Genomic DNA, 21,822 nt, shown 5'->3' with positions numbered 1-21,822 from the left:
AAAACCTTGGTGAAAGGCTTTTCTGACCAGTGGCCTCGGGGCCACGTGACGTCCACAGATCCTGGCATGGACCTCGAGGAGGAGCTGTTTTCCCTGGTCGGTAGGGATGCACTTCATGAGCACCCTCGATGGACTCCATTTGTAGAGTTCATCACCGAGCACGATGAAGGTCTTGGCACATCAAGCGATCCGTCGGGCTTTAGTCCTTTCGGGTGGGAGAACCTCCTCAAGGAGGTAGGCGAGTAGCAGCGCTCGCTAGTCGGTTTGATTGAGTGCCAACACGGCGACGTCAGTAGGTGATGTCGTCACGGAGGCCCTAGGGTCGTAGCCCTCGAGCACCGGCTTGGTGTTGGGGTTGGAGCCCCCGGGCGCCGGCTTGGCATCGGGGTGTGTTTGGATCGGACCTTCTAGGATGCGGCTGAACGGCTCGTGGAGATCGTTGATGAAGATCTCGCTTGGAGACGGATCCCGCCTGGCGGCCAATTTTATGAGAAAATCGACGGCATTGTTGTCCTTTCAGGGGATGTGATGCAGCTCGATCCCTAGGAATTTGTCCTTGAGCTTGCGCACCTCCTGGCAGTATGCTATCATGAGGGGGCTTTTGCAGGAGGACTCCTTCATGACCTGGTCAACGACCAACTCCGAGTCACCGCGAACATAGAGTCGTGTAGCACCGAGCTCGATGGCGATGTGCAACTCATTGATGAGGGCCTCATATTCCGTAGCATTGTTTAAGGCCGAGAAATAGAGGCAGATGGCGTAGCAGAGCCTACTCCCATCCGGGGAGATCAGAACCACTCTAGCCCCTGAGCCAGGCGCCATTACGGACCTGTCGAAGTACTTTGTCTAGTACTCGTGGGTGACATCTGGGGTCGGTAGCTGCACCTCCTTCCATTCGGCGACAAAATCCACGAGAGCCTGAGATTTAATAGTGGTATGGGGGATATACCTGATGTCGTGGCCCATGAGTTTGAGTACCCACTTGGAGATCCGTCCAACGACGTCGCGGTTGTGGATGATATCCCCGAGCGGGTATGAAGTGACGACCATGACTTTGTGGTCAGTGAAGTAGTGCAGGACCTTCCGGGTCACCATCAGCATGGCGTATAGGAGTTTCTACACCTAGGGGTACCAGACCTTGGGGTCGGTGAGTACCTTCCCGACAAAGTATACGGGCTGCTGGACCTTAAGGTGGTGTCTCGGCTCCTCCCTTTCGACGACCAGGGCGGTGCTCACCACATGGTTGCTTGCCGCGACGTAGAGGAGGAGGGGTTCTCCCCGTTTAGGAGCGACGAGGATTGGGGCCGATGTCAGTGATGCTTTGAGGCTCTCTAGAGCCTACTGAGCTTCCTCAGTCTAGACGAAGGCGTCTGTCTTTTTGAGGAGCTTGTAGAGTGGCATCCCCCATTCGCTGAGCTGGGAGATGAATTGTCTCAGGGTAGCCAGACAGCCGGTGAGCCTTTGTATGCCCTTGACGTTACATATACGGCCCATGTTGGAGATGGCCATGATCTTTTCGGGGTTGGCCTCGATGCTGCGCTCAGACACAATGTATCCTAGCAGCTTCCCCTTTGAAACCCTGAAAACACACTTCTCGGGATTCAATCTGATGTTGAACCTTCGGAGGTTCACGAACGTTGTGGCCAAGTTTGCTATCAGGTCATAGGCTTGAGCCGTTTTGACCACTATGTCATCAACATAGACGGCGATTGTTGGTTTCGGCCGCCCGGCTTGATCAGGCTGATCGTGCAGGTCGATTTGGTCGGCGAAGCATTGCTGCATGCACCTTTGGTAGGTGGTGCCAGCATTCTTCAGGCCGAAAGGCATGGTTACATAGTAGTATGAACCATACGGGGTGATGAACGAGGTTGCGAGCTGATCGGACTCTTTCATCATGATCTGGTGATAGCCCAAGTAGGCATCTAGAAAGGAGAGGTCTATGCGTGGCAAAGGAAAGTGATCCTTTGGACATGCTTTGTTGAGGCCAGTATAATCAACGCACATTCTCCATATCCCAGTCTTCTTTTTAACAAGAACAGGATTAGCAAGCCAGTCGGAGTGGAAAACCTCTCAGATGAATCCAGCTGCCAGGAGTTTGGCGATCTCTTCACCTATGGCCCTACGCCTCTCATCATCGAAGCGACGCAGGCGTTGATTAGCGGGCTTCGAGCCTAGAATGAGGCATAGTGCGTGCTCAGCGACGTCCTACGGTATGCCTGGCATGTCAGATGGCTTCCATGCGAAGGCATCACGATTGGCGCACAGGAAGTTGACGAGCTCATATTCCTATTTGGCCAGGAGTGAGGTCCTGATCCGCACTGTCTTGGTTGGGTCAGTGGGGTTGATCCCCACCGCCTTGGTTTCCTCGAGCAAGCAGAAGGCCATCAAGGAGGTTGGTTTGTTGCAGTCCAGGACTACTGGGGTCGACGACTGCCCGAGCCGCGGGAGCTCAGATGAGTTGATGACCATGGTGGCGAGCTCGAAATGCTCATGGTCGCACGTGAAGGCGTGCGAGAAGGCGTTGTTTACGGTGATGACGCCGTTTGGTCCCGACATCTTCAGCTTGAGGTAGGCGTAGTTAGGGATCGCCATGAATTTGGCGTAGCATGGCCACCCCAAGATGGCGTGGTAGGACCCTAGGAAGTCCACCACTTCGAAGGTGATGACCTTCGAGCAGAAGTTGGCTCGGTTGCCAAAAGTGACGGGTAGGTCGATCTACTCGAGCGAGTATGCCTATGCTCCTAGGATCACCCCGTGGAAGGGAGAGCCCGCTAGGCGGAGTTCTGACCGGGGGATGCGCATGGCGTCTAGGGTGTCGACGTAGAGGATGTTGAGGCCGCTACCTCCGTCCATCAACACCTTGGTGAGGTGCTTCTTATGGATGAGCGGGTAGCGTCCTGGTCTCGCAATGTGGGAGGGATGGTCCCTCTGATCAAAGGTGATCGGAGATTCTGACCAGCTAAGAAAGGAGGGGACGGCCGTCTCGGCGACGCATGCCTCCCTGTAGCGTACCTTGTGCTGGTGCTTGGAGCTGATGGCCTCGGATCCACTGAAGATCATGATGCATTCCTCGAGGTTGGGGAAGCTATCCCCGTCCTTGCCCACCGCGCCTCCTTTCTTGGCTACCACCTCTTTGTCGTCTCCTTCTTTCGGCCCGCCAGCCTATCGAAGGAAACGTTTGTGGAGCTCGTAGTCCTTGTAGAGGTGTTTGATGGGGTAGGCATGGTTGGTGCATGGGCTATCCATGAGCTTGTTGAAGTGGTCAGGCAGGCCCTGCTGGGGCTGGTTGCCCGCGCGATCAGCTGCGACGACCAACGCGGTGTTGTCCATTCGGCGCCGATCCTTTTTGTTCTTCTTGCCCCTCTATGTGGAGGGGCCCTTGTCTTGGTCTACGTGCTTGGCCTTGCCTTTGTCCTAGCCTCCGTTGAAGACCGCTCCGACCGCCACCTCACCGGAGGCGTGGTTAGTGGCGACGTCGAGCAGGTCGCAGGTGGTATGGGGCTTCAGGCAGCCAAGCTTGTGGATTAGGGACTCGCAGGTCGTCCCAAAGAGGAATGCGCTGATGACGTCCGCGTCGATGACATCAGGGAGGGAGTTGCATCATTGGGAGAACCTGCGGATGTAATCCCGCAGGGACTCGCTGGGCTCCTACTGGCAGCTCTTGAGGTCCCAGGAGTTACCAGGGCGGACATACGTCCCCTGGAAATTTCCGACGAAGACCCTCTTGAGGTCCGCCCAGTCGCGGATGCTATCGTGTGGGAGGAATTCAAGCCATGCCCGAATGTGTTCCCCCATGTAGATGGGGAGATATTGAATGATGAAAAGGTCATCATCCACACCTCTGGCTCAGCAGGCGAGCCAGAAATCTTCGAGCCAAATACCGGGGTTCGTCTCCCCGGTGTACTTGGCGATGTTGGTGGGCAGTCAGAAGCGCTGTGGGAATGGCGCTCTCCGGATACGCCGGCCAAAGGCCCGTGGTCCCGGGCCATCCGAACTAGGACTCCGGTCATCTGGCCGGCGACCATGCCTGGCGCGCATTTCACCGCTCCCTCGATGGTCCGGCCGGGGCCTATGTCGCCTGCCCTCATCGCTGCCTGAAGGACATCATCATCATACTGGGCCTGATGTCGGTTGCTAATGACGCTACGAGCGTCTTGGTGTGGACCAAGCCGTTGGCGTACCGGCGGTCGGTGTGGAGCAAGCGCCAGGTCGGACCGCGGCGCAGCCATGGCCTCCTAAGACTTGCTTGGTGGCTGTAGTGGTGAGCGGATGGAGCGATCCATCTGATGCTTCCCCACTCCCCCAGTGGGGAGAGAGGGTGCGAGTCGGAGTCACGATGCGGAGCTTTCCACCTGTTGAACGACGGTGGCCTCCATCAGCGCCCGGAGGTTCCGATAGACGGCCTGCTCCTGGGGGTCGACGGGCTCGGGAACGCCGCGCAGAAGCATTGCCGCAGCGGCAATGTTCTGGCTAGCCCGAGCGAACTGTGGGGGTCATTCCCCTCATTCATGATGTCGCACTGGACCTAGCGGGCGCGACCCCGGGCGCCGCTCGCCGGGTCACGCGCATGGGGCGCAACGTGCTGCACCGAGCGCGCCGGTGCAGGCGGCGGCTGGTTCTACCGCCGTTGTCGTAGCACCTCGGCATGCTCTTGTGCGAGCGTCTGCATAGACTCCGCAACCACAGGCGGCTGTCCCGGAGCGTCCACCATAGCGCATTCCCAGGACGAGCGGTGGCTAGGTGCCACGTCGCTGATGCTGGAGCCGTCGCTCTCAACCTCGTCATCCAGGAGTTCGTGGAAAGTGGTGGGAGCATAGCTCGCTATTCCCACGAATTCGGATGTGAGAGGGGGCGGTGCGAGCGTCTGTCGGAGCCCCCGAGCGTACGCGTCCGTGAGGGACACGAGGCCGCAGAGGAACCGGTCGTACAATGTTTGCGGTGCGGACAATACGGTCCCTCCGAATAATCGGTGGGAGATAGTAAATAGAGAGTAAATAACAGTATGCACATTACTCACAGTGGGGTTTGAGCAGAGAGTTTGCTCGGAATGAAGCGCAGGCGCCTCGTCGTTGAAGTCGTCGTGCATCCTGAAGCCGATGGAGGGCGCCGCTATGACGGGCGCCGGAACAAGTGCCTCCTCGCGGAAGTGTAGTACGCCGAGCCAGTCGGCGATGAAGTCTAGGCTTCCGAAGAGGAAGGCCTAGGATGGCTCGAAGATGGGCAGAACCCACATCCCTAGAGGTGGAAGTGCGGGAAACTCCAGTGAGCCAAAGCGAGTCGTATCGCTTGAGCCCGCCATGGCAAAGGTGGCAGAAAAGTGGGTCATCCGATGACCAAAAAGTGTGAACGTACAGCGTCTTCTCCACGGATGGCGCCAACTGTCGGTGCAGAAAGTGACCAACACATAAATATTTGTAGTTTTGCTGTACGTTGTGATCAGAGGTGGCCTAGCACTCAATGACACAGGGTTTATATTGGTTCAGGCAACGTGCCCTACGTCCAGTTTGAGTCGGTCGGTGACTTTATTCCTAAGTCCATGTGCTCGAAGTTTGCTGTGGCGTTACAAACGGAAGGGAGAAAGATAGGGGGTACAAGAGGTCCGGTCGAATTCCGGTCTGAAGGGCCGAGAGTGACGAAAGCTCCGCTATATGCTAAGTATTTGAGCGTGTGCTCGAGGTTTGAACCTAGTGGTTCTCCTGTTGTGTGTGTTGTTCGAGTTGTTGTGAACCTATCGATCTATCTGTTTGGGAGAGAGCGCATCCCCTTTTATTAATGAAGGGGATAGCCTTACAAGTGAGAGGGAGAGAGTGTACGTATGCTAAGTCTTGTTGCCCACGCTATCGGGTACAGGATGATTGTAGGTGTCCATAACACTATTAATGTCAGATGCATGTGGGAGGTCGCGTCGTCTTCTTCAGGTATAGCAGACGTCGGTGCCTGCCACATTGTTGATACCTAGAGGCATGCAAGGAGTTTTACCATGTTCGCCTGGTACGGTAAATGCCGGCGCCCACAACATTGTTGATGCCTCAGAGGCACGTGGAGGGAGCCTTACCGTGTTTGTCTGGTATGGGAGTTGATGGCGCCCACAACACTGTAGGGGAAATGTCGGCGCCTACAATACTGTTTGGGTTCTGTCATGCCAAGAAGGTCGCAGGGTACTGTCCGGTAGGTGTACAGAGTACGGTCCTTGATATTGCGGTTGGCTTGAGTGCCCTGTCTTACTTTCTCCGTCCGTTTCCTGGTCCTTACCGAGCGGGCGTCCACGGTTGGTTGGTCCCAGTCGGCTCTGATTGCGCCAGTCGGAGAGAAGCTGTAAGCAGGTGTTCGGCGCATTCCCGGTCGGAGAAGCGGGTCGGAGTCGGAAGTGGTGTTTTGGCCAGGCCTTCCGGTCGGAGAGGCCGTCCGGAGGTGGGCCGGTGTCGGAAGCGAGCGTTGTTCCTCCTTTGTGAGGCCTTCCGGTCGGAGAGGCGGGCCGGAGTCGGAAGCGGGCGTCGTTCCTTCTCGGCCAGGCCTTTCGGTCGGAGATTGAATTGTCCTTTTGGCCTGTCGTTTAGGTGTTTGGGCCGGCCCATGAGTTGCGCGTTGTTCGCAACGTTGTCTGCTGGACCGAGCCTTTGTTGGAAAGCCAGTCCATGAAGGACCCCGGATTTATGAACCCGACAATATGCGACACGATTTACATGCACGAAGTATCCGTTGGGACTTTTGCAGTCAAAGATCCTACATGAGATCAGTTGGCACACCGTCAAATTGAGACAATTCAAATACACGCTCCTGGAAATAGTTCAACATGAGACGTACCTTTCAAAAATAGAACTACAACTGCATTGAGATGGTGGCGCATGCATGCTTTGTAACGCACCCAGTCATAAAGCGAACTACAGTTTCAGTATTCTATGTGAGGTAAGTAGAGAAAATTCAAATGAAGAAACAAGCAGGACTGAAAAGATTCAACACTACGCAGGACCATTTAACTTGGTAGACTTGCCTAGTTATTAGTCCGCACCTTTATGCAAACAAACTTGACCAGTCCAGTTTAAAACATTCATTTTCAAACTAAAATAGATGGTTGATGATGACCTGTGAAGCATTGGATTTCGGCACCGCTCCATCCAAAAATCAGTTGGTTTCGTCATGGGACGGAGCCGCGTCGTCCAACGATTTTTAAATCGATCAGTCCGTCAAAATAAATTACGCTAGCAGGGAAGACTATGAAGGTTGGGTTGGTAACGTATCGGTTCAACTCATGATGCAAACCAAACAGATCATCCAAACAGATAATCCAGGTTTGTATTTAGGTTCAGATGATTCTGGATCGATATGTCCGTCAATCCAAACACACCATTATTTTACGAAGCCACACTACCGCAATGCCGCTTCAAATCAGCTAACATGAATTAGGGAAACTAGGAGAGGACTGTTCTTCCCTGTCGGTGCTTCCGGGTTACGGACAGAGCACCTCATCATGCTGAAAAGAACTTGGGTGCTGTTTGGTTTGGCAAAAGGGAAGGCAACGTAAATGGAAACCATTCCCTCCTGTATCTGTTACCAACCAATCGACTACGTGTTCTGTTTGGATCGCGCCTTGCCAGCCCCTGGCCGCGACGGGAGCGGATCGCGCCGGGAGAGGAGGGGCAACGGGTTTCTACGGGGCTGGATGCGTTTACGGCGTTATCTATTACGGAGTGGGCCAACCAAACACGAAATAACGTAATCGTTTAGAGCTGTGAACCGATACCGGGTCGCAAAGGCCGAACCAAACAGCTCCTTGACTGGTAGTATAACATGGAGCAATGCTAACTTTGATGCAAGAAGAGACAGATCAATTGTCTGTCTCAATAAAACTCAGCTGGCACTTTATTAGCACAAAACAGTAGTAAACTGCCGTGGGCTACAGTAGTAGAAGCTTCCAACAGTTACAACTAAAGCACTAATATCATTTCTTACTTACACAGATTCTAGTAGCTCTTAATACAATATCTGCATAATTTACTCTACAAGCCTCCATCGGCCTCTCCTTCCTTCCCTTATTCTCTTGGAGACGGCAATGGCTGATCCGAACCACCTTCTGTTGCATCTCCAAAAAGTTCCGCAACAACAGCAGCCCTTGCCGACTTTGCTTTTTCATCATCCCCAGACAGGTCAGTGGTTGTAGCTTCCTTTGCCTCATCGCTGGGAGGCTCGCTGGATGATTCTACCATAGCCTCAGCAGACACGGGTGTCTCTTGTTTCCCAGTGTCAGCTTCATTAGATTCTGTATTTTCGCCACTAGGAGCAATGTTTAGCCGTCCCTGCAAGGCAGCAGCAGTCTTCTCGGTGTCCGAATTTTCATCATTTCCCAAAGTGTCACTGCTCGGGGCCTCCTTTACCTCTTGGCAGCTGGGTGGCTCGTTAGATATATCTACCGCAGCCTCACCAGATGGTGGCGATTGCAGTCCCGGATCAGCTCCAACAAGTTTTGAGGTTTCGCCACCAGGTGAATGTTCGGTGTTTAGCCATTCCATCTCAGCATTTTCATCAGTTCCTGAAGGCCCAGATCTTGCAACCTCCTGCACCTCTTGGCTGAGTTGCTCCCTAGAGCTTGCAACCTCCTGCACCTCTTGCCTGAGTTGCTCCCCAGATATGTCTACCAGTGCCTCACCAGATGAAGGTGGTGGCAACTGCAGCTCCATGCCGGCTTCACCAAGTTTCGCATTTTCACTACCATGAGCAACTTCAGTCCTTAGCTCTCTCTGTGCAGCAGCAGCCTCTTCCATCTGTGCATCTTCATCATTTCCTAAAGGGCCAGTGCTTGGAGCCACCTTTTCGTCTTGGCTGAGTAGCTCGCTAGATGCGTCTACCATGGCCTCAGCAGATGGAGGCAGTTGCTGTTCTGTGTCAGCTTCATCAGTCTTTGCATTTTCAGCACGAGGAGCAGATTCCTCATTTACTGGTCCTTGAGCAGAAGCTTCATTTTCCGTTTTCACATTTTCATTATTCCCCAAAGGGTCACTGCTTGGAGCCTCCTCCACCCCCTGGCTGGGCTGCTCACTACACAATATCATGGCCTCCTCACCAGAGGAAGGGGCCAATTGCAGTTCAGTGTAAGATTCACCACCATGAGACTGAGCATCTTTGCATACTTCACCAGATGCACGAGACTCAGTATCTTTGTTTACTTCGCTGATGGTAGAAGTAGTGTTAGTTTCTATGCTACCCCCTTGACTAGGAACAACAGTTTCTTGAACAGGCTCCGATTCCACAACAGTTTCAGATGAAACAACAATGTCACCCTCTGCTGCACATTCATCCCATGTACTAGTTGCCAGTTCCACTTGCATAACAGAAGTTTCATCAATTGCCTTGGGTTCTGCAACGTGCTCAGATTGGGAAGCAAACATTGGTTCAACCATCAACGCAGCAGTTGTAGGAGAATCATTCTGCCAATCCATGTTCTCTGGGAGGGTAGAGGTGGTTTGAGTAGGCAGAGTTTCTTGGCGATCAACACCAGCTCCTTTACTATCCGCAGAATCACCATCAGCTACTCGGGCAGCAGCATCCACCATTGAGTCTTCTGAAGAAGAATATCCTACTAAAGCCAGGCTAGATGCCGCTTCTGCAACTGAAGCCATCTTTACTTGTTCTGAACCATGAGCTTCAACACCTGAAAATCCATATGCAAAGTGAGTAACTGAGACAGATGCTCAGTATCAACACTAGACAATGGGGTGTGTGTGTGTGTGTTGGGGAGGGGGGAGGATGACATTCACCTTGATCAGCAGTAGCAGAAGCCTCCTGGATAACAATCATTCCAACAGCATCAGCACCAGAAGATTCTAACTTGCCAGCACAAACAACTTCTGCATCACAGGTATCTTTATCAGATTCAGCTATCACCAGGGCAGTCGCAGGAGGATCAGTAAAATGCTCCTTGTTCGAGGTATCATAAGGGCTTTGGATCTCCTCTACGTTAATCCCAATAGAAGGATCCTTGATACCTTCAGAGTCTGTTTTCCTTTGGCTGGTTGTTAGGTCCACACCAGCACCACTGCTTATGTTATCTTGCAATGTGTCCTGTTCCCCACTAGATAATATAGCACCATCACCGGTTACATGCACTTCATGTGTGTGACGCCCTAGATCATCTGTACAGAGATTAGATAAAATCCTAATTGAATAGTAACTTCTTCAGAAATTCAAATAATGCACAAACCTGGTGTAGAGGCTGCTTCTACAGCTGAAACCATCTTTGCTTGTTCCAAATTATCAGCCTCAATCTCAATACCTGAAATGCCAGATGCGCATGAGTACCTAGATATCAAGTACCGACATAGAAAACAAGAGCTTGATATAGAGTGACGGGAGAAGTGCTTACCACGCAATTCAACTCCATGTGATCCCTTTTCTCCAGATTCAGCTAATAGAGGAGCATGTATACTTACGCCACTCTGGTCACCAGTTTCCTCATGATCAGCAATGGCATTCTCCTTGATGCCCACTGTTTCACTCTCTGCGATCGTTTCGATTTTTGCTTGTTGTTCTGAACTATTAATTTCATCACCTGGGGAGAAAAGAAACAGCAAAGGCATGCGTAAATGTTTATATGAATATAAAGTAATTCGAGTTTTAAACAGTGTGCAGACCTGGTGAGGATGATTTTTTTTGTTCTGAATTATGTGCCTCCACACCTGAATAAGACAGCTGCACATGAGTGCCTAGGCCCATATACGTATTAAACGATGGAAAATATACGCATTGTGCTGAGGTGAGGGAGTGGGGATTACCTAGCACATCACTTCCAGGTAATGCAGGAACCTGTGTACTTGTGTCATTCAGATCAACTGTTCCTCTTGTTCCCCCAAGATCAACAATTGCAGTCTCCTGGACACATAATGCGTCAATCTCTGCAGCTGAAACCATCTTTGTTTGCTGTTCTGATCTTAGAATCGTGACATCTGAAAGAAAGAGGACAAAGAATGATAAGAAATGCCGGTCGCAGTTACTATTGACCTTTTAAAAAACAGCAGCAAAGGACGTACTATTCTATCTGAGACAAGAACTGTAGTTCGGGTGTGTTTGGGCACAAGTGGGTTAGAAACTTAAAATCAGTACCTTGCACGTGTTCATCATTAGCAAGTGCTGATTCAGCAGGTGAAACCATCTTTGTTTGTTGCTCTGAATTAACTTCAGTGCCTGAAAATAAAAGGAGAAAGAACATACACAAGAAATTTAAGCCATTGTTACTATTGACATTGAAAATAACTGCACAGGGAGTACTGCTCTCCTCACAAGAGCGGTGGTTTATGCATGTGATAAAAATACCTTGCATGTGTTCATCATCATTTGTAGGTACTAGTTCTGCAGTCGAAGCCACATTGGTTTGTCCTGTTTCATCAGGCAGTGCAGGAGTCTGTGTGCTCAAATTTGCTGCACCAGACTGAATAGAAGATACTTCCTTGACCTCTGATGACTCCATTTCCATCAACACTTCACCAAATGCATGAATCCCCAAATTATTGCGTGCTTCGCAATTATTAGAAGTATCATTAGCTTCTCCAATATCCTCTTGCATTGGAACAGCAGTTTCTTTATTTGGCTCCAATCCCATGACAGTTTCAGATAAAGCACTGCCAACCTCTGTTGTGCAGTATCCATCTGAGTTTGTTGCCTCTGGTTCGGCTTGAATAACAGAAGTTTCACCGATCGGATTGGGTGCTACAGCAAGAAGCTCAGATGAGGCCGCAGGACCACCATGCTTCAGTACAGAGCAGTCCTCTTCCAACCCTGCAGCCTGAGGGGATTCATTTAGTGTAGAACCACAAATCGTAGTTTGTTTTGTCTGTGTCTCAACATGCTCTAATACAGAAGATTGCTTTTCAACAGAATGAACCATTTCTAGAGTCTGTTCAGCTCCTTTAGCAACAGTACAATAACCATCAGGTTCTGCCTTGCAGGCATCCATAAACACTACTGCATCTATGATTTCCTCTTGGTTTGCAACAGTAATTTCTCGAGTTTGTTCTACAGCAGCAAGTAAATTAGGTGCTTCTGAATGGCTAATGGCAGTAAGATCTTCAGTAGGTTCTTTCTCACAAACAAGACCTATCGTGGAACATGATGTATCATGAACATCATCACGCAGCGGACTGTCAGTTTTGTGACCCAAATCCCCAGTTCCTTCTGTTCCCTCAAAATCAGTAACAGCTGACTCTTGGATACCCACTGTTTCAGCCTCAATACAAGAAGATTCTAATCTGCTAGCACAAACAATTTCAGCATCACAAGTAACTTTGTTAGACTCAACTATCAACAGGGCACTTGGAGGATCATTTCCAGTATGCAATGTGTGGCTTTGCTTATTCAAATCAGAATTCTCCGATACAATAACGGTGCTTTCTTCCATCAGTTCTCGTGTGGTTTCAACAGGATTAACAATGGTGTCCTCACTTTTATCATTAGAACCATAATTTGCATCGGTATGGATTGGGTCATCACCACCAGTCCTATCTTCACAAGATACATGACCCTCGAGATCATTGTGTGCTTCGCAAATTGTGGGACTACCATCGGTAGACACAACAAATTCTATCATGCTGGCCTCTTTATCAGATTGGGTGGATGAAGCATCCTGAGCATCCTCAGGCCCATCAGTATTCATGTCAGCACAGACCTCGACACTAGTCCCTTTACCTTCAAGTCTATCAACATCGGTAGGTACACCAATATCTGTTATGTTGGCCTCCTTAGATTGGACGTTCAATGCATCCAGAGCTTCATCAGGGCCATCGGTATTCATGGCAGAATGGACTCCAACAATATTTTCTTTACTTTTGAATGTTTCACCAATTACTTGAGCAGAACAACGCTCATTCGAGTATTCCGAAGGAGAATTTCTTGCTAATGATGTATCATGAGAAGGTTCATTGCCCAAACTGTGAGTTTGATTGCCACCAGAACTGTTATCCAAAGCTTCTTCTGTTTTCACCTGCTCCTTCCTACTCTCCAAATTCTCCTCTTGACCTGGAGGCCAATCTGACTCAGTTGATTGTAAAGTAGCTTGAAAATGACTAGAAGAACCCCTGGAAGCATCATCAGTTTGTGTGCCAACAATGTTCACATCATCTTGCTCAGAACCAGTAACATCAACAGCAGTGCCTTCACTGGGCAAGATGTATGAGGCATCACGAGTGGCTTTGCTATCATCTTTTGTGGAGCCAGTAGTGGTAGTGTCTTTGTACGAGGCATCATGAGAGGCATTGCTATCAAGTTGTGATGCTTCAGACTGCCTTGCGGTTCCATCTGTACATGCTGCATCAGACTGGCAAGCAGCATGCTCAACTGTATCCCGCAATATATCTGTTGCTGCACAAGAAGTACGCATATTATCAGCAGCAGTCTCAAGATACACTTCATGCGTTGTGTGTTCATCATTTGAAGGTGCTGACTCCACAGCTGAAACCATACTTGTTGGTTGCTCAGAACTACCAACCTCTATAGCTGAAAATAAGAGCAAAGATATGCATAATGTCAGCAATTGGTACTAATGACCGTCGAAAAATTAACAGCAATAATGTTCTACTCTTAATCTGGGCCATGAACCGTGCCATGTGCGAGGATGAGTGTGTGACGAGGAGTACCTTGCATGTGTTCATCATTTGCAGGTGTTGGTTCAGCAGCAGAAACTATTTTTGTCTGTTCCGAACTATTAACTTCAGTACCTGAAAACAAAAGCAGCAAAACCATGCATAAGAAACATCAACAATTACTACTGTTGACCAGTACAAATCACAGCAAACAGTGTACAGTTCTTCTCGTCTGGACCAAGAACTGCCTGTGAGCGGACACATGTGTGAGAAAGTGTACCTTGCATGCGTTCATCATTTGCAGGTGCTGGTTCCACAGCTGATACCATCTTCGTTTGTGGTACTGAACTATCAAACTGAATACCTAGGAAAAAGGAAAACAAAGACACGCACAAGTAATGTCAGCCACTGTTACTGTTACAATGGAAAATAATAGCAAAGATTATGCCACTCTTCTCATCTGGACCAAAAACAGCGATCTGAGTGTAATAAAGTATACCTTGTTGGTCCTCTCCTGGAAGTTTTCTTTCTTCTGATTTAGCCACTGCAGGAGTCTGAGTTATCATAGTGGCAGTTGTTTCTTCAGTACTTATTGCGCCCAGCACATGACTCCCCACAGGAATTGAAATGTCAGAAGACACGTGACTCCCAGGATTCTTCTGTTCTTCACAAACAGAAGCATTGGTAACCTCAGATCTTAAAGAGGCAGCTCCCTGTTGCTCTACCGATGAAACACACACTGTTGTGGTCCTTGTTGCAGACATCTCTAATTTCTTTATGTCCTCTGCCTGCTTCGATCCAGTAAGTCGGGTACGGCGTTCACTTGCAGCTGTTGCAGAATTACTTCTGGTGCGTGGTTCCCGAGTTGACCCTTTCCTCCTCCTGCTTGGTGTCTTATTTGGAGCAGCACTGTCAACCTCAGAAGAAGTCAGTGCAGTGGCATCCTTACCTGAATTCTGAAGAAAGGAAGCAGATGGTTCAAACTGGGCATTTCCTAGTTTATTATCACTAGTAGGATTTGCAGTAACTGTTTGCAAGTCAGTAGCAAAGATTCCAGAACTCACTGCCAAATGGTCCTTCCCTGTCTCGAGTTGTTCTTGATTTTTGGAATCAACAGAAACAGGCTCATTAAGGTGCAAATCAACTGGTTTATCACGGTCAGCAGGATTGGCAGATGTGGCAAAAGTTATCTTAGAATGAGTAGTGTGGGTATCAAAACCACTAGGAAGAGTAGCTTCATTGATGGGGACAGCTATAGGTGTGCTTGGTTGAGAATCATATCCAGACTTCTCATACAATGGTGAGTTAATATTTGGCAGCTGATTGGGAGTACCTTGAATTGAACTGACATCTCTTTCCTTCGATATTCCTGATTTCTCATTTGGGGTCATGGCAGAACCAACTTCATCAATGGCAACAGAAGTACTGTAATAAGATCTCTTCATAGCTGATCTTTGTCTAGTGCTGACTCCAGTATCCTCGCTACTAGATGTTTTCTTTCTGCGGCGACGTGAAGCAGTTTGCTTCTCAACAGGCTTATCTGCCACCACAACATGTGCTGTTTTCAATAATTCTTCTGAAGCCACAGGCATAGGCATAGTAGGTGCAGATGCTACTTGAACTAATCCAATGTTTTCCTTAAGAGTGTTCGGTGTCAGGGTGATAGTGTTGTCCGATGTTGTCACAGTTCCAGCACAGATATCTTTTGCCACAGGTGTTGTAACAGTAGCACCTTTATCTTCTTCATTAACAGGAGAAATACCCTTACCACTATCTGGCAACAATGTATCCAATTTAACTGTGACCAAATCCTTCTGGATTCCTGCCAGTGCCACAGCAGTGCCTTGTGATGAGGGCATATTCACATGAGAATATGAAGAAACATAACTAGTGTCTGCTACCCCACTACCAGTTGAAACAGTTGGGTTAAGACTAACAGTTGGGTTAAGACTAACATCATCTACACCAGATGAAGATAGAGATTTTGGTTTTCGGCCTCGCCTGCGAGGTGTTTCTCCTGCTTGGGATTTTCTGCCCCTAGCTGATTGATGCGGTGGTGCAGGAGCTGCTACATTATGAACACTCTGTAATGGTGTACCAAATTCATTCGCCACAGATCCTTCCAAAACAGAGACAGAACTGGAAGGCTTAGTATCAGTACTGAACTCTTGTTTCTTGATATCAGCTGGTGAAATAGAATGTATATTAACATCTGAAGCAGCAGAATGGATTGGAGTAGCTGGTGCATCAGAATGGATGGTACTAGCTGGTGTGGCCGAACTACCATCCTGTGTGGTTCCTGTGTCTTGTTTGACAGCATCAGTCAGACCTGCAGTAGGAGATAAGAAAACATCTGACCTTTTAGGTCTACCTCTCCGCCGTTTGGCTGGTGGGGAGTCCCCAACAGTTGGGGATGCCTCCATCTGTTCTGGTTCTTCTTTTGAACTCTCCACAACAATTTCAGTCTTAATGCCTTTATTAGGAATATCCAAATCCTTTGACATGCCACCAGGTTGGGGTGATTCAGGAGAATCAACTTGACAAAGTTTTTCAAATTCTTCTTCAGTCCATTGGTCCTCATAAGAGCGAACCTATATGGGTATTCATGAATTAGCAAAGAAATTCATTAGACTGTTAGTCGCAGAATTCTTACTCTCATCGAGAGAGGATGACACTAGGAGTTGGGGCAATTTTCTGGTTTATTTCTCACACAATGCCATGCCAACCTGAGGGGTTGGAGGTACATATTTATAGGCTGCTAGCCAGCCAAACCTATGCCAAGATGCTAGTCTAAGATGCTGTCCTAGATGCTAAGATGTTGTCCTCTAAGATGCTGTCATAGATGCTAAGATGTTGTCCTCTAAGATGCTGTCCTCTAGTTTAAGATGCTGTCCAAAAAAAAAAACAGACCATGCAGCCACAAGGACCATGTGACCAGCACAGCCCCACAAAGACCAGCCAACACATGAGACTTATCCCATCATTCTCCCCCTAAGTCTTGTGCGTCGTCTTGTGGGAAAGTTGAACCATCCCGGTCCTGGAGCAGAGCTCAATGAACTTGATCCTCCCAAGGGGCTTGGTGAGCAGGTCCGCAAGCTGGTCCTTGGTGTTGATGTAGCTCGCCTTGATGCTCCCTTCCTCCAAACAGCCTTGGATGAAGTGGTACCTCACCCGGATGTGCTTACTCCGTTCATGAAAAACGGGGTTCTTTGCCAGGGCTAGAGCGGACTTGCTGTCCACCTTGAGCTCCACCGCTCTAGTGTCTCTACCGAGGAGATCACCAAGCAGTCGAGCGAGCCAGAGCGCCTGAGTCGAAGCGGTGGAGGCCGCTATGTACTCAGCCTCGCAGCTGGACAGGGCCACCACCTGCTGCTTGACCGACTGCCAGCTAACGAGGCACTTGCCGAGGAAGAAGAGGATCCCGCTTGTGCTGTTGTTGGTGTCGATGTCGTCGGCGTGGTCGCTGTCGCTGTACCCAACGAAGTGTGCCGCCCCGGGGCACCTAGGGTAGTAGAGGTCGTGGTCGAGAGTCCCCGCAACATAGCGGATGATCCTCTTCACAGCCTGCTGGTGCTCCGTCGTCGGTCGCTGCATGAACCGACTAACGTAGCCGACGGAGAATGCCAAGTTCGGCCGTGTGTGGGCGAGGTAGCGAAGGCTCCCCACAAGGCGCCGGTACTGCGTAGTGTCCACCTCCTCCGTCGTGCTGTCGCGGCTCAGCTTCAGCCTCTCCTCCATCGGAGTGAGAACTGGGTTGCAGTCGGTGAGCCCAGCTAGCTCAACGACGCGCTTGGCGTAGGCGGTCTGTCGAAGCGTGATCCCGGAGTCATCCTGGTGTACCTCGATTCCCAGGTAGAAGAAGAGAGGCCCCAGGTCACTCATCTGGAAGGTGGCCTTCATCTCTTCCTTGAATGCCACCACCTCCGCATCCTTGGTGCCGGTGATCACCAAGTCGTCGACGTAGACACCCACCAGCAGAGCATTTCCTCCACTGCCCCGTCGGTAGATGGCCGCCTCATGCGGGCTTTGCTCGAAGCCCATCCCCTTTAGCGTGGAATCCAACTTGGCATTCCACGCCCTCGGTGCCTGCCGCAAGTCATAGAGGGCCTTACGCAGGCGGAGCACCTTGCCCTCCTTGCCGGGGATCGCAAATCCTGACGGCTGGTGCACGTAGACCTCCTCCTTCAAGTCGTCGTTAAGGAACGCCGACTTGACGTCCATGTGATGAACACGCCAGCCCTCCTAGGCAGCTAGCGCAAGGAGGAGTCGCACGGACTCCATCCGTGCCACGGGAGCAAAGGCGTCGTCGAAGTTGACCCCCTCCTGCTGCACGAAACCTCGTGCCACCAAGCGAGCCTTGTGCTTGACGATGGCGCCGGCTTCATCCCTCTTCAGCTTGTACACCCACTTAAGGGTGATCGCGCAGTGACCACGAGGAAGGTCAGCAAGCTCCTAGGTGTGGTTCTTCTCGACCGCATCCATCTCCAACTGCATCGCGGCGCGCCATGCCTCGTGTCTCTCGGCCTCTGCAAACGACCGAGGCTCGCCGTCGTCACACGCAAGGTGCAACTGCGCCTCCAGGTCGTGAGGCACCGGTCCCGACACCGGCTGGTCGCCGAGAAGGTTCTCCATCGTACGGTACCGCAACGGCTCGCCATCGTGGTACGCGTCGATACGCTCCTCGTCGTGAGAGAGCGGAGTAGCGAGCTCAACCGGGTTGTGCTCGACACGAGCTGGTGTTGGAGTAGACGTGCCCGGAGAGGTGCCTATCGGTGCTGGAGTGCGTGGTAGTGCCAGCTGTGATGGAGCCGGCGAAGGACTCATCGCAGCCGAGGTCCTGCCTGGAGAGCGTGATGCTGTCAGAGTAGCAGGCACCGGGGTCGGTGGAGGCTCGGGGACTGGGGTAGACGCGCTCGTAGAAGAAGAGCTGCCTACTCCCCCAGCTCCCTCGAAGTGGACGTACTCGACAGTGAAGTCGTCGTACGTCGGAGCCAAGCCGTCGTCCACCGCCTTGTCCCACGCCCATCCTCGCCCTTCGTCGAACACAACGTCGCGCGTCGTGCGCACACGCTGTCTTCGGGTCGAGGATGCGGTAGGCCTTCGAGCCCTCCGCGTAGCCGATGAACACTCCCGGAGTGCTCCTGTCGTCGAGCTTGTTGATGTGGCCAAGCTCCTTGGCGAACGCGAGGCAGCCGAACACCCGCAAGTGGGAGACCACCGGCTTGCGCCCATGCCAAGCCTCGTACGGCGTCCTCCCGTCGAGCGCCTTGGTAGGCGAGCGGTTGAGGATGTAGACGGCCGACACCACCGCCTCTCCCCAGAAGACAGCCGGCATCCCCCTCTGCTTGAGAAGGGCCCGAGCCATCCCCACAACCGTCTGGTTGCGCCACTCGACGACGCCGTTCTACTGTGGGTTGTACGGCGCGGAGTAGTGGCGCTGAATGCCCTCATCAGCGCAGTACGACGCGAATTCAGCAACCGTGAATTCGCCGCCGTTGTTGGTGCATAGCACGTGCAGCTTGCGGCCGTACTCCGCCTCCGCAGCCTCTCCCTTGCTACCGAGGACCATCACCCACATGTAGCGGGAGAGGTCGTCGACGAGCAGCAGGAAGTAGCGTCGTCCTCCCGGTGTGGCCGGTGTCACCGGGCCACACAAGTCCCCGTGCATAAGCTCGAGCCTCTCCTTGGCTCGAAAGCTCGCCCGCTGGGGAAAGGGGAGTCGCCTCTGCTTCGTCAACACGCAGACGTCGCAGAGCTGCTCCACATGGTCGAGGCACGGCAGGCCTCGCACCATCTCTGTGGCACTGAGCCGCTTCAGGGTCTCAAAGTGAAGGTGCCCGAAACGCTCGTGCCACTGCCACGCCTCGTCGTCCCGACGAGCAGCGAGACAGAGGGGTTGTGCCACCTGCACGTTAATGACGTAGAGTCGATTTGCGCTTCTGGATACCTTGGCAAGAAGGCGACGACGACGATCCCAAATCCTCATGACTCCATCCTCAACCACCACGCGCGAACCGTTCTCATCCAGTTGTCCCAAGCTGATGATGGAGTTCCTCAACGCGGGGATGTAGTAGACTCCGGTGAGTAGCCTGTGCTCACCAGACACGGCGGTGAAGATGACAAAGCCGACGCCCTTGATCTCCACGCCGAAGGCATCCCCAAACTTGACGGAGCCTCGGATGATAGAGTCAAGCTCGGTGAAGAACTCCCGTCGACCGGTCATGTGATGGGTGGCGCCGGTGTCGAGGCACCACCCGTCAGTCTTGTCGTTGCTGGAGCCGTCGTCGAGGAGGGCATGTGCTTTTGGCTCGTCAAGGTGGAGGAGGGCCGTTGCGGCCGGTGCCGCTGGAGGTAGCTCGATGCTTGCATGTGCCATGAACAGAGCCGGCTCCTCCGCCTGTGCGACGTGGGCCTGGCCGTGTCATGGCTGTCGACAGTCCTTGGCCCAATGGCCAAGCTGGCCGCAATTGCGGCAGGCGTCGTCTCGTACCGGCTTGTTCCTGTCGGCGGCGCCACCCTGGGCGTCTCCGCGGGCATCACCCTCGGCATGTCCTCGCGCCCCGGCCTGGGCGTCTCTGCGCGCCTTGCGTGGCTTGCCACGCTTGCGGCCGCCTGTCGCGGAAGAAGGCTCCCCCTTCTTCCGGTCACCTTGGCTGGCAAGCCACTGCTCCCGAGTGAGAAGGAGCTTCCCGCTAGTGGTGATGGGCCCTGAGAGAGACTGTGGCTCATCGCTGTCGACGACCTTGAGGCGACCTATCGCCTCCTCGATCAACATCGTGGAGAGATCCAACAGGCACTCGATCGAGCGAGCCATCTGCTTGTACTTCTCGGGGACGCAGCGGAAGAGCTTTTCGACAGCTCTCTCCTCGCCGTAGGTGTCATCGCCGAACTGCACCATCTTCTGCAACAGAGTGTTGAGACGGAGAGCAAAGTCATCAACGTCCTCACCTGGCTTGAAGGTCAGGTTCTCCCACTCCTTGCGAAGTGTCTGCAGTGTGGACTTGCGGGCGCGGTCGCTGCCGATGCGTGCCGCAGCGATGGCGTCCCAAGCCTCCTTGGCAGCCCGCTTTTTAGTAAGCGAGAACTGCATCTCGGGCGGGACTGCAGCGATGAGGGCATCCAACGTCCGTCGATCTAGGTCATAGTCAACGTCGTCGTACCGGACTGCCACCCACATGTGTCGCACCTGGAGCTTTACCCTCATCACAGCAGCCCACTCGACGTAGTTGGTCTTAGTGAGGGTAGGCCACCCACCGCCGGAGCCAACGTCCCTGACGACAGCCTGGAGCCCGTGGTAACCACGGTACCGATCCGGGGAGAGAGAGCCACGCTGCCTGTGAAGACCGCGCTCTCCATCGACCCGTCCGCCACCGTTGCCGTGCGCGCCTCCTCCAGGAGCGCCGCCGCCGTGCGTGCCTCCTCCAAGAGCGCCGCCGGCGCGTCCGTGCCTATCTAGGCTGCCGCCGCGCTCGTGGGCGTGCGCGGCTGCCCACTGCGCTGCCCGCGCTCGTCCTGTCTCCCTCCCCAGCAGCTCGAGGTCCGCGTCGACGCTGTCGTCAGCAGAAACGGAGCTGCTGATGCTGCCGCGCAGGGCCTCGACCTCTGCTACCGCCGCACGCGCTGCATCCGCCGCCGTCGCTGCTTCCGCCTCCGCTCTGGCTGCTGCCAGCTCCGCCGCTGCCAGCCTCGACGCCCTTGCCACCGCCGCAGCAGTCTCTGCCGCCGCTCACTCGCGTTCCTCTGCCGCGGCAAGTTCGGCCTCCTGCTGACGCCGCGTGCTCGAGGAGACCGAGCGCTGAGACTGCCCTGCGGACATGACACGCTACCGGGAGGCTGCTGCGTGGGGAGAGGGATGCTTCAGACGAGCTGCGCAGAGGGAGAGGAGTGAGCAGGAGCGGCCGGAGCTGTTGCTGCTCCTAGCTGGGGCTGTTGCGAGGCTGGGAAAGAATATGAGCAAGAGATGCTCAGGCTACAGGATAATACGGCTCTGATACCACTTGTTAGTCGCTGAATTCTTACTCTTTGTAGTAGCAGAATTCTTACTCTCATCGAAAAAGGATGACACTAGAAGTTGGGGCAATTTTCTGGTTTATTTCTCACACAATGCCATGCCAACCTGAGGGGTTGGAGGTACATATTTACAGGCTGCTAGCCAGCCAAGCATATACCAAGATGCTAGTCTAAGATGTTGTCCTAGATGCTAAGATGTTGTCCTCTAAGATGTTGTCGTCTAAGATGATGTCCTCTAGTCTAAGAT

The 21,822-nt window shown here is 52.3% G+C and overlaps 2 protein-coding genes across 2 annotated transcripts in view; both read right to left on the bottom strand.

Moving 5' to 3' along the window:
- Positions 1–516: 516 nt before the first annotated feature.
- On the bottom strand, positions 517–822 carry LOC136525926 (uncharacterized). Its single transcript, XM_066518750.1, has one exon. The coding sequence runs from the start codon at positions 820–822 to the stop codon at positions 517–519; it is 306 nt and encodes a 101-aa protein (XP_066374847.1).
- A 6,982-nt stretch (positions 823–7,804) lies between these two features.
- LOC136528904 (chromatin structure-remodeling complex protein SYD-like) overlaps positions 7,805–21,822 on the bottom strand; it is a 33,041-nt gene continuing 19,023 nt past the window's right edge. The window contains exons 31-41 of the mRNA XM_066521898.1: positions 14,065–16,156; positions 13,846–13,929; positions 13,620–13,700; positions 11,305–13,479; positions 11,095–11,175; positions 10,767–10,937; positions 10,626–10,670; positions 10,358–10,543; positions 10,196–10,267; positions 9,753–10,127; positions 7,805–9,646 (exon numbers count right to left, since the gene is read on the bottom strand). Of these exons, the coding sequence (XP_066377995.1) occupies positions 8,031–9,646; positions 9,753–10,127; positions 10,196–10,267; positions 10,358–10,543; positions 10,626–10,670; positions 10,767–10,937; positions 11,095–11,175; positions 11,305–13,479; positions 13,620–13,700; positions 13,846–13,929; positions 14,065–16,156 (6,978 nt within the window). The 3' untranslated portion in view covers positions 7,805–8,030. The remainder of the gene's footprint in view (positions 9,647–9,752; positions 10,128–10,195; positions 10,268–10,357; positions 10,544–10,625; positions 10,671–10,766; positions 10,938–11,094; positions 11,176–11,304; positions 13,480–13,619; positions 13,701–13,845; positions 13,930–14,064; positions 16,157–21,822) is intronic.

The sequence above is a fragment of the Miscanthus floridulus genome, chromosome 19 (genome assembly GCF_019320115.1).
Source record: "Miscanthus floridulus cultivar M001 chromosome 19, ASM1932011v1, whole genome shotgun sequence".
NCBI lineage: Eukaryota > Viridiplantae > Streptophyta > Magnoliopsida > Poales > Poaceae > Miscanthus > Miscanthus floridulus.
The sequence above is the reverse complement of the archived record's forward strand: the minus strand, read 5'-3'. Positions and strand labels throughout refer to the sequence as shown.

Bases quoted from the DNA above. Each gene is read 5' to 3' on its own strand.
- LOC136525926 (XM_066518750.1), bottom strand. From the start codon at position 822: ATGGCGCCTGGCTCAGGGGCTAGAGTGGTTCTGATCTCCCCGGATGGG.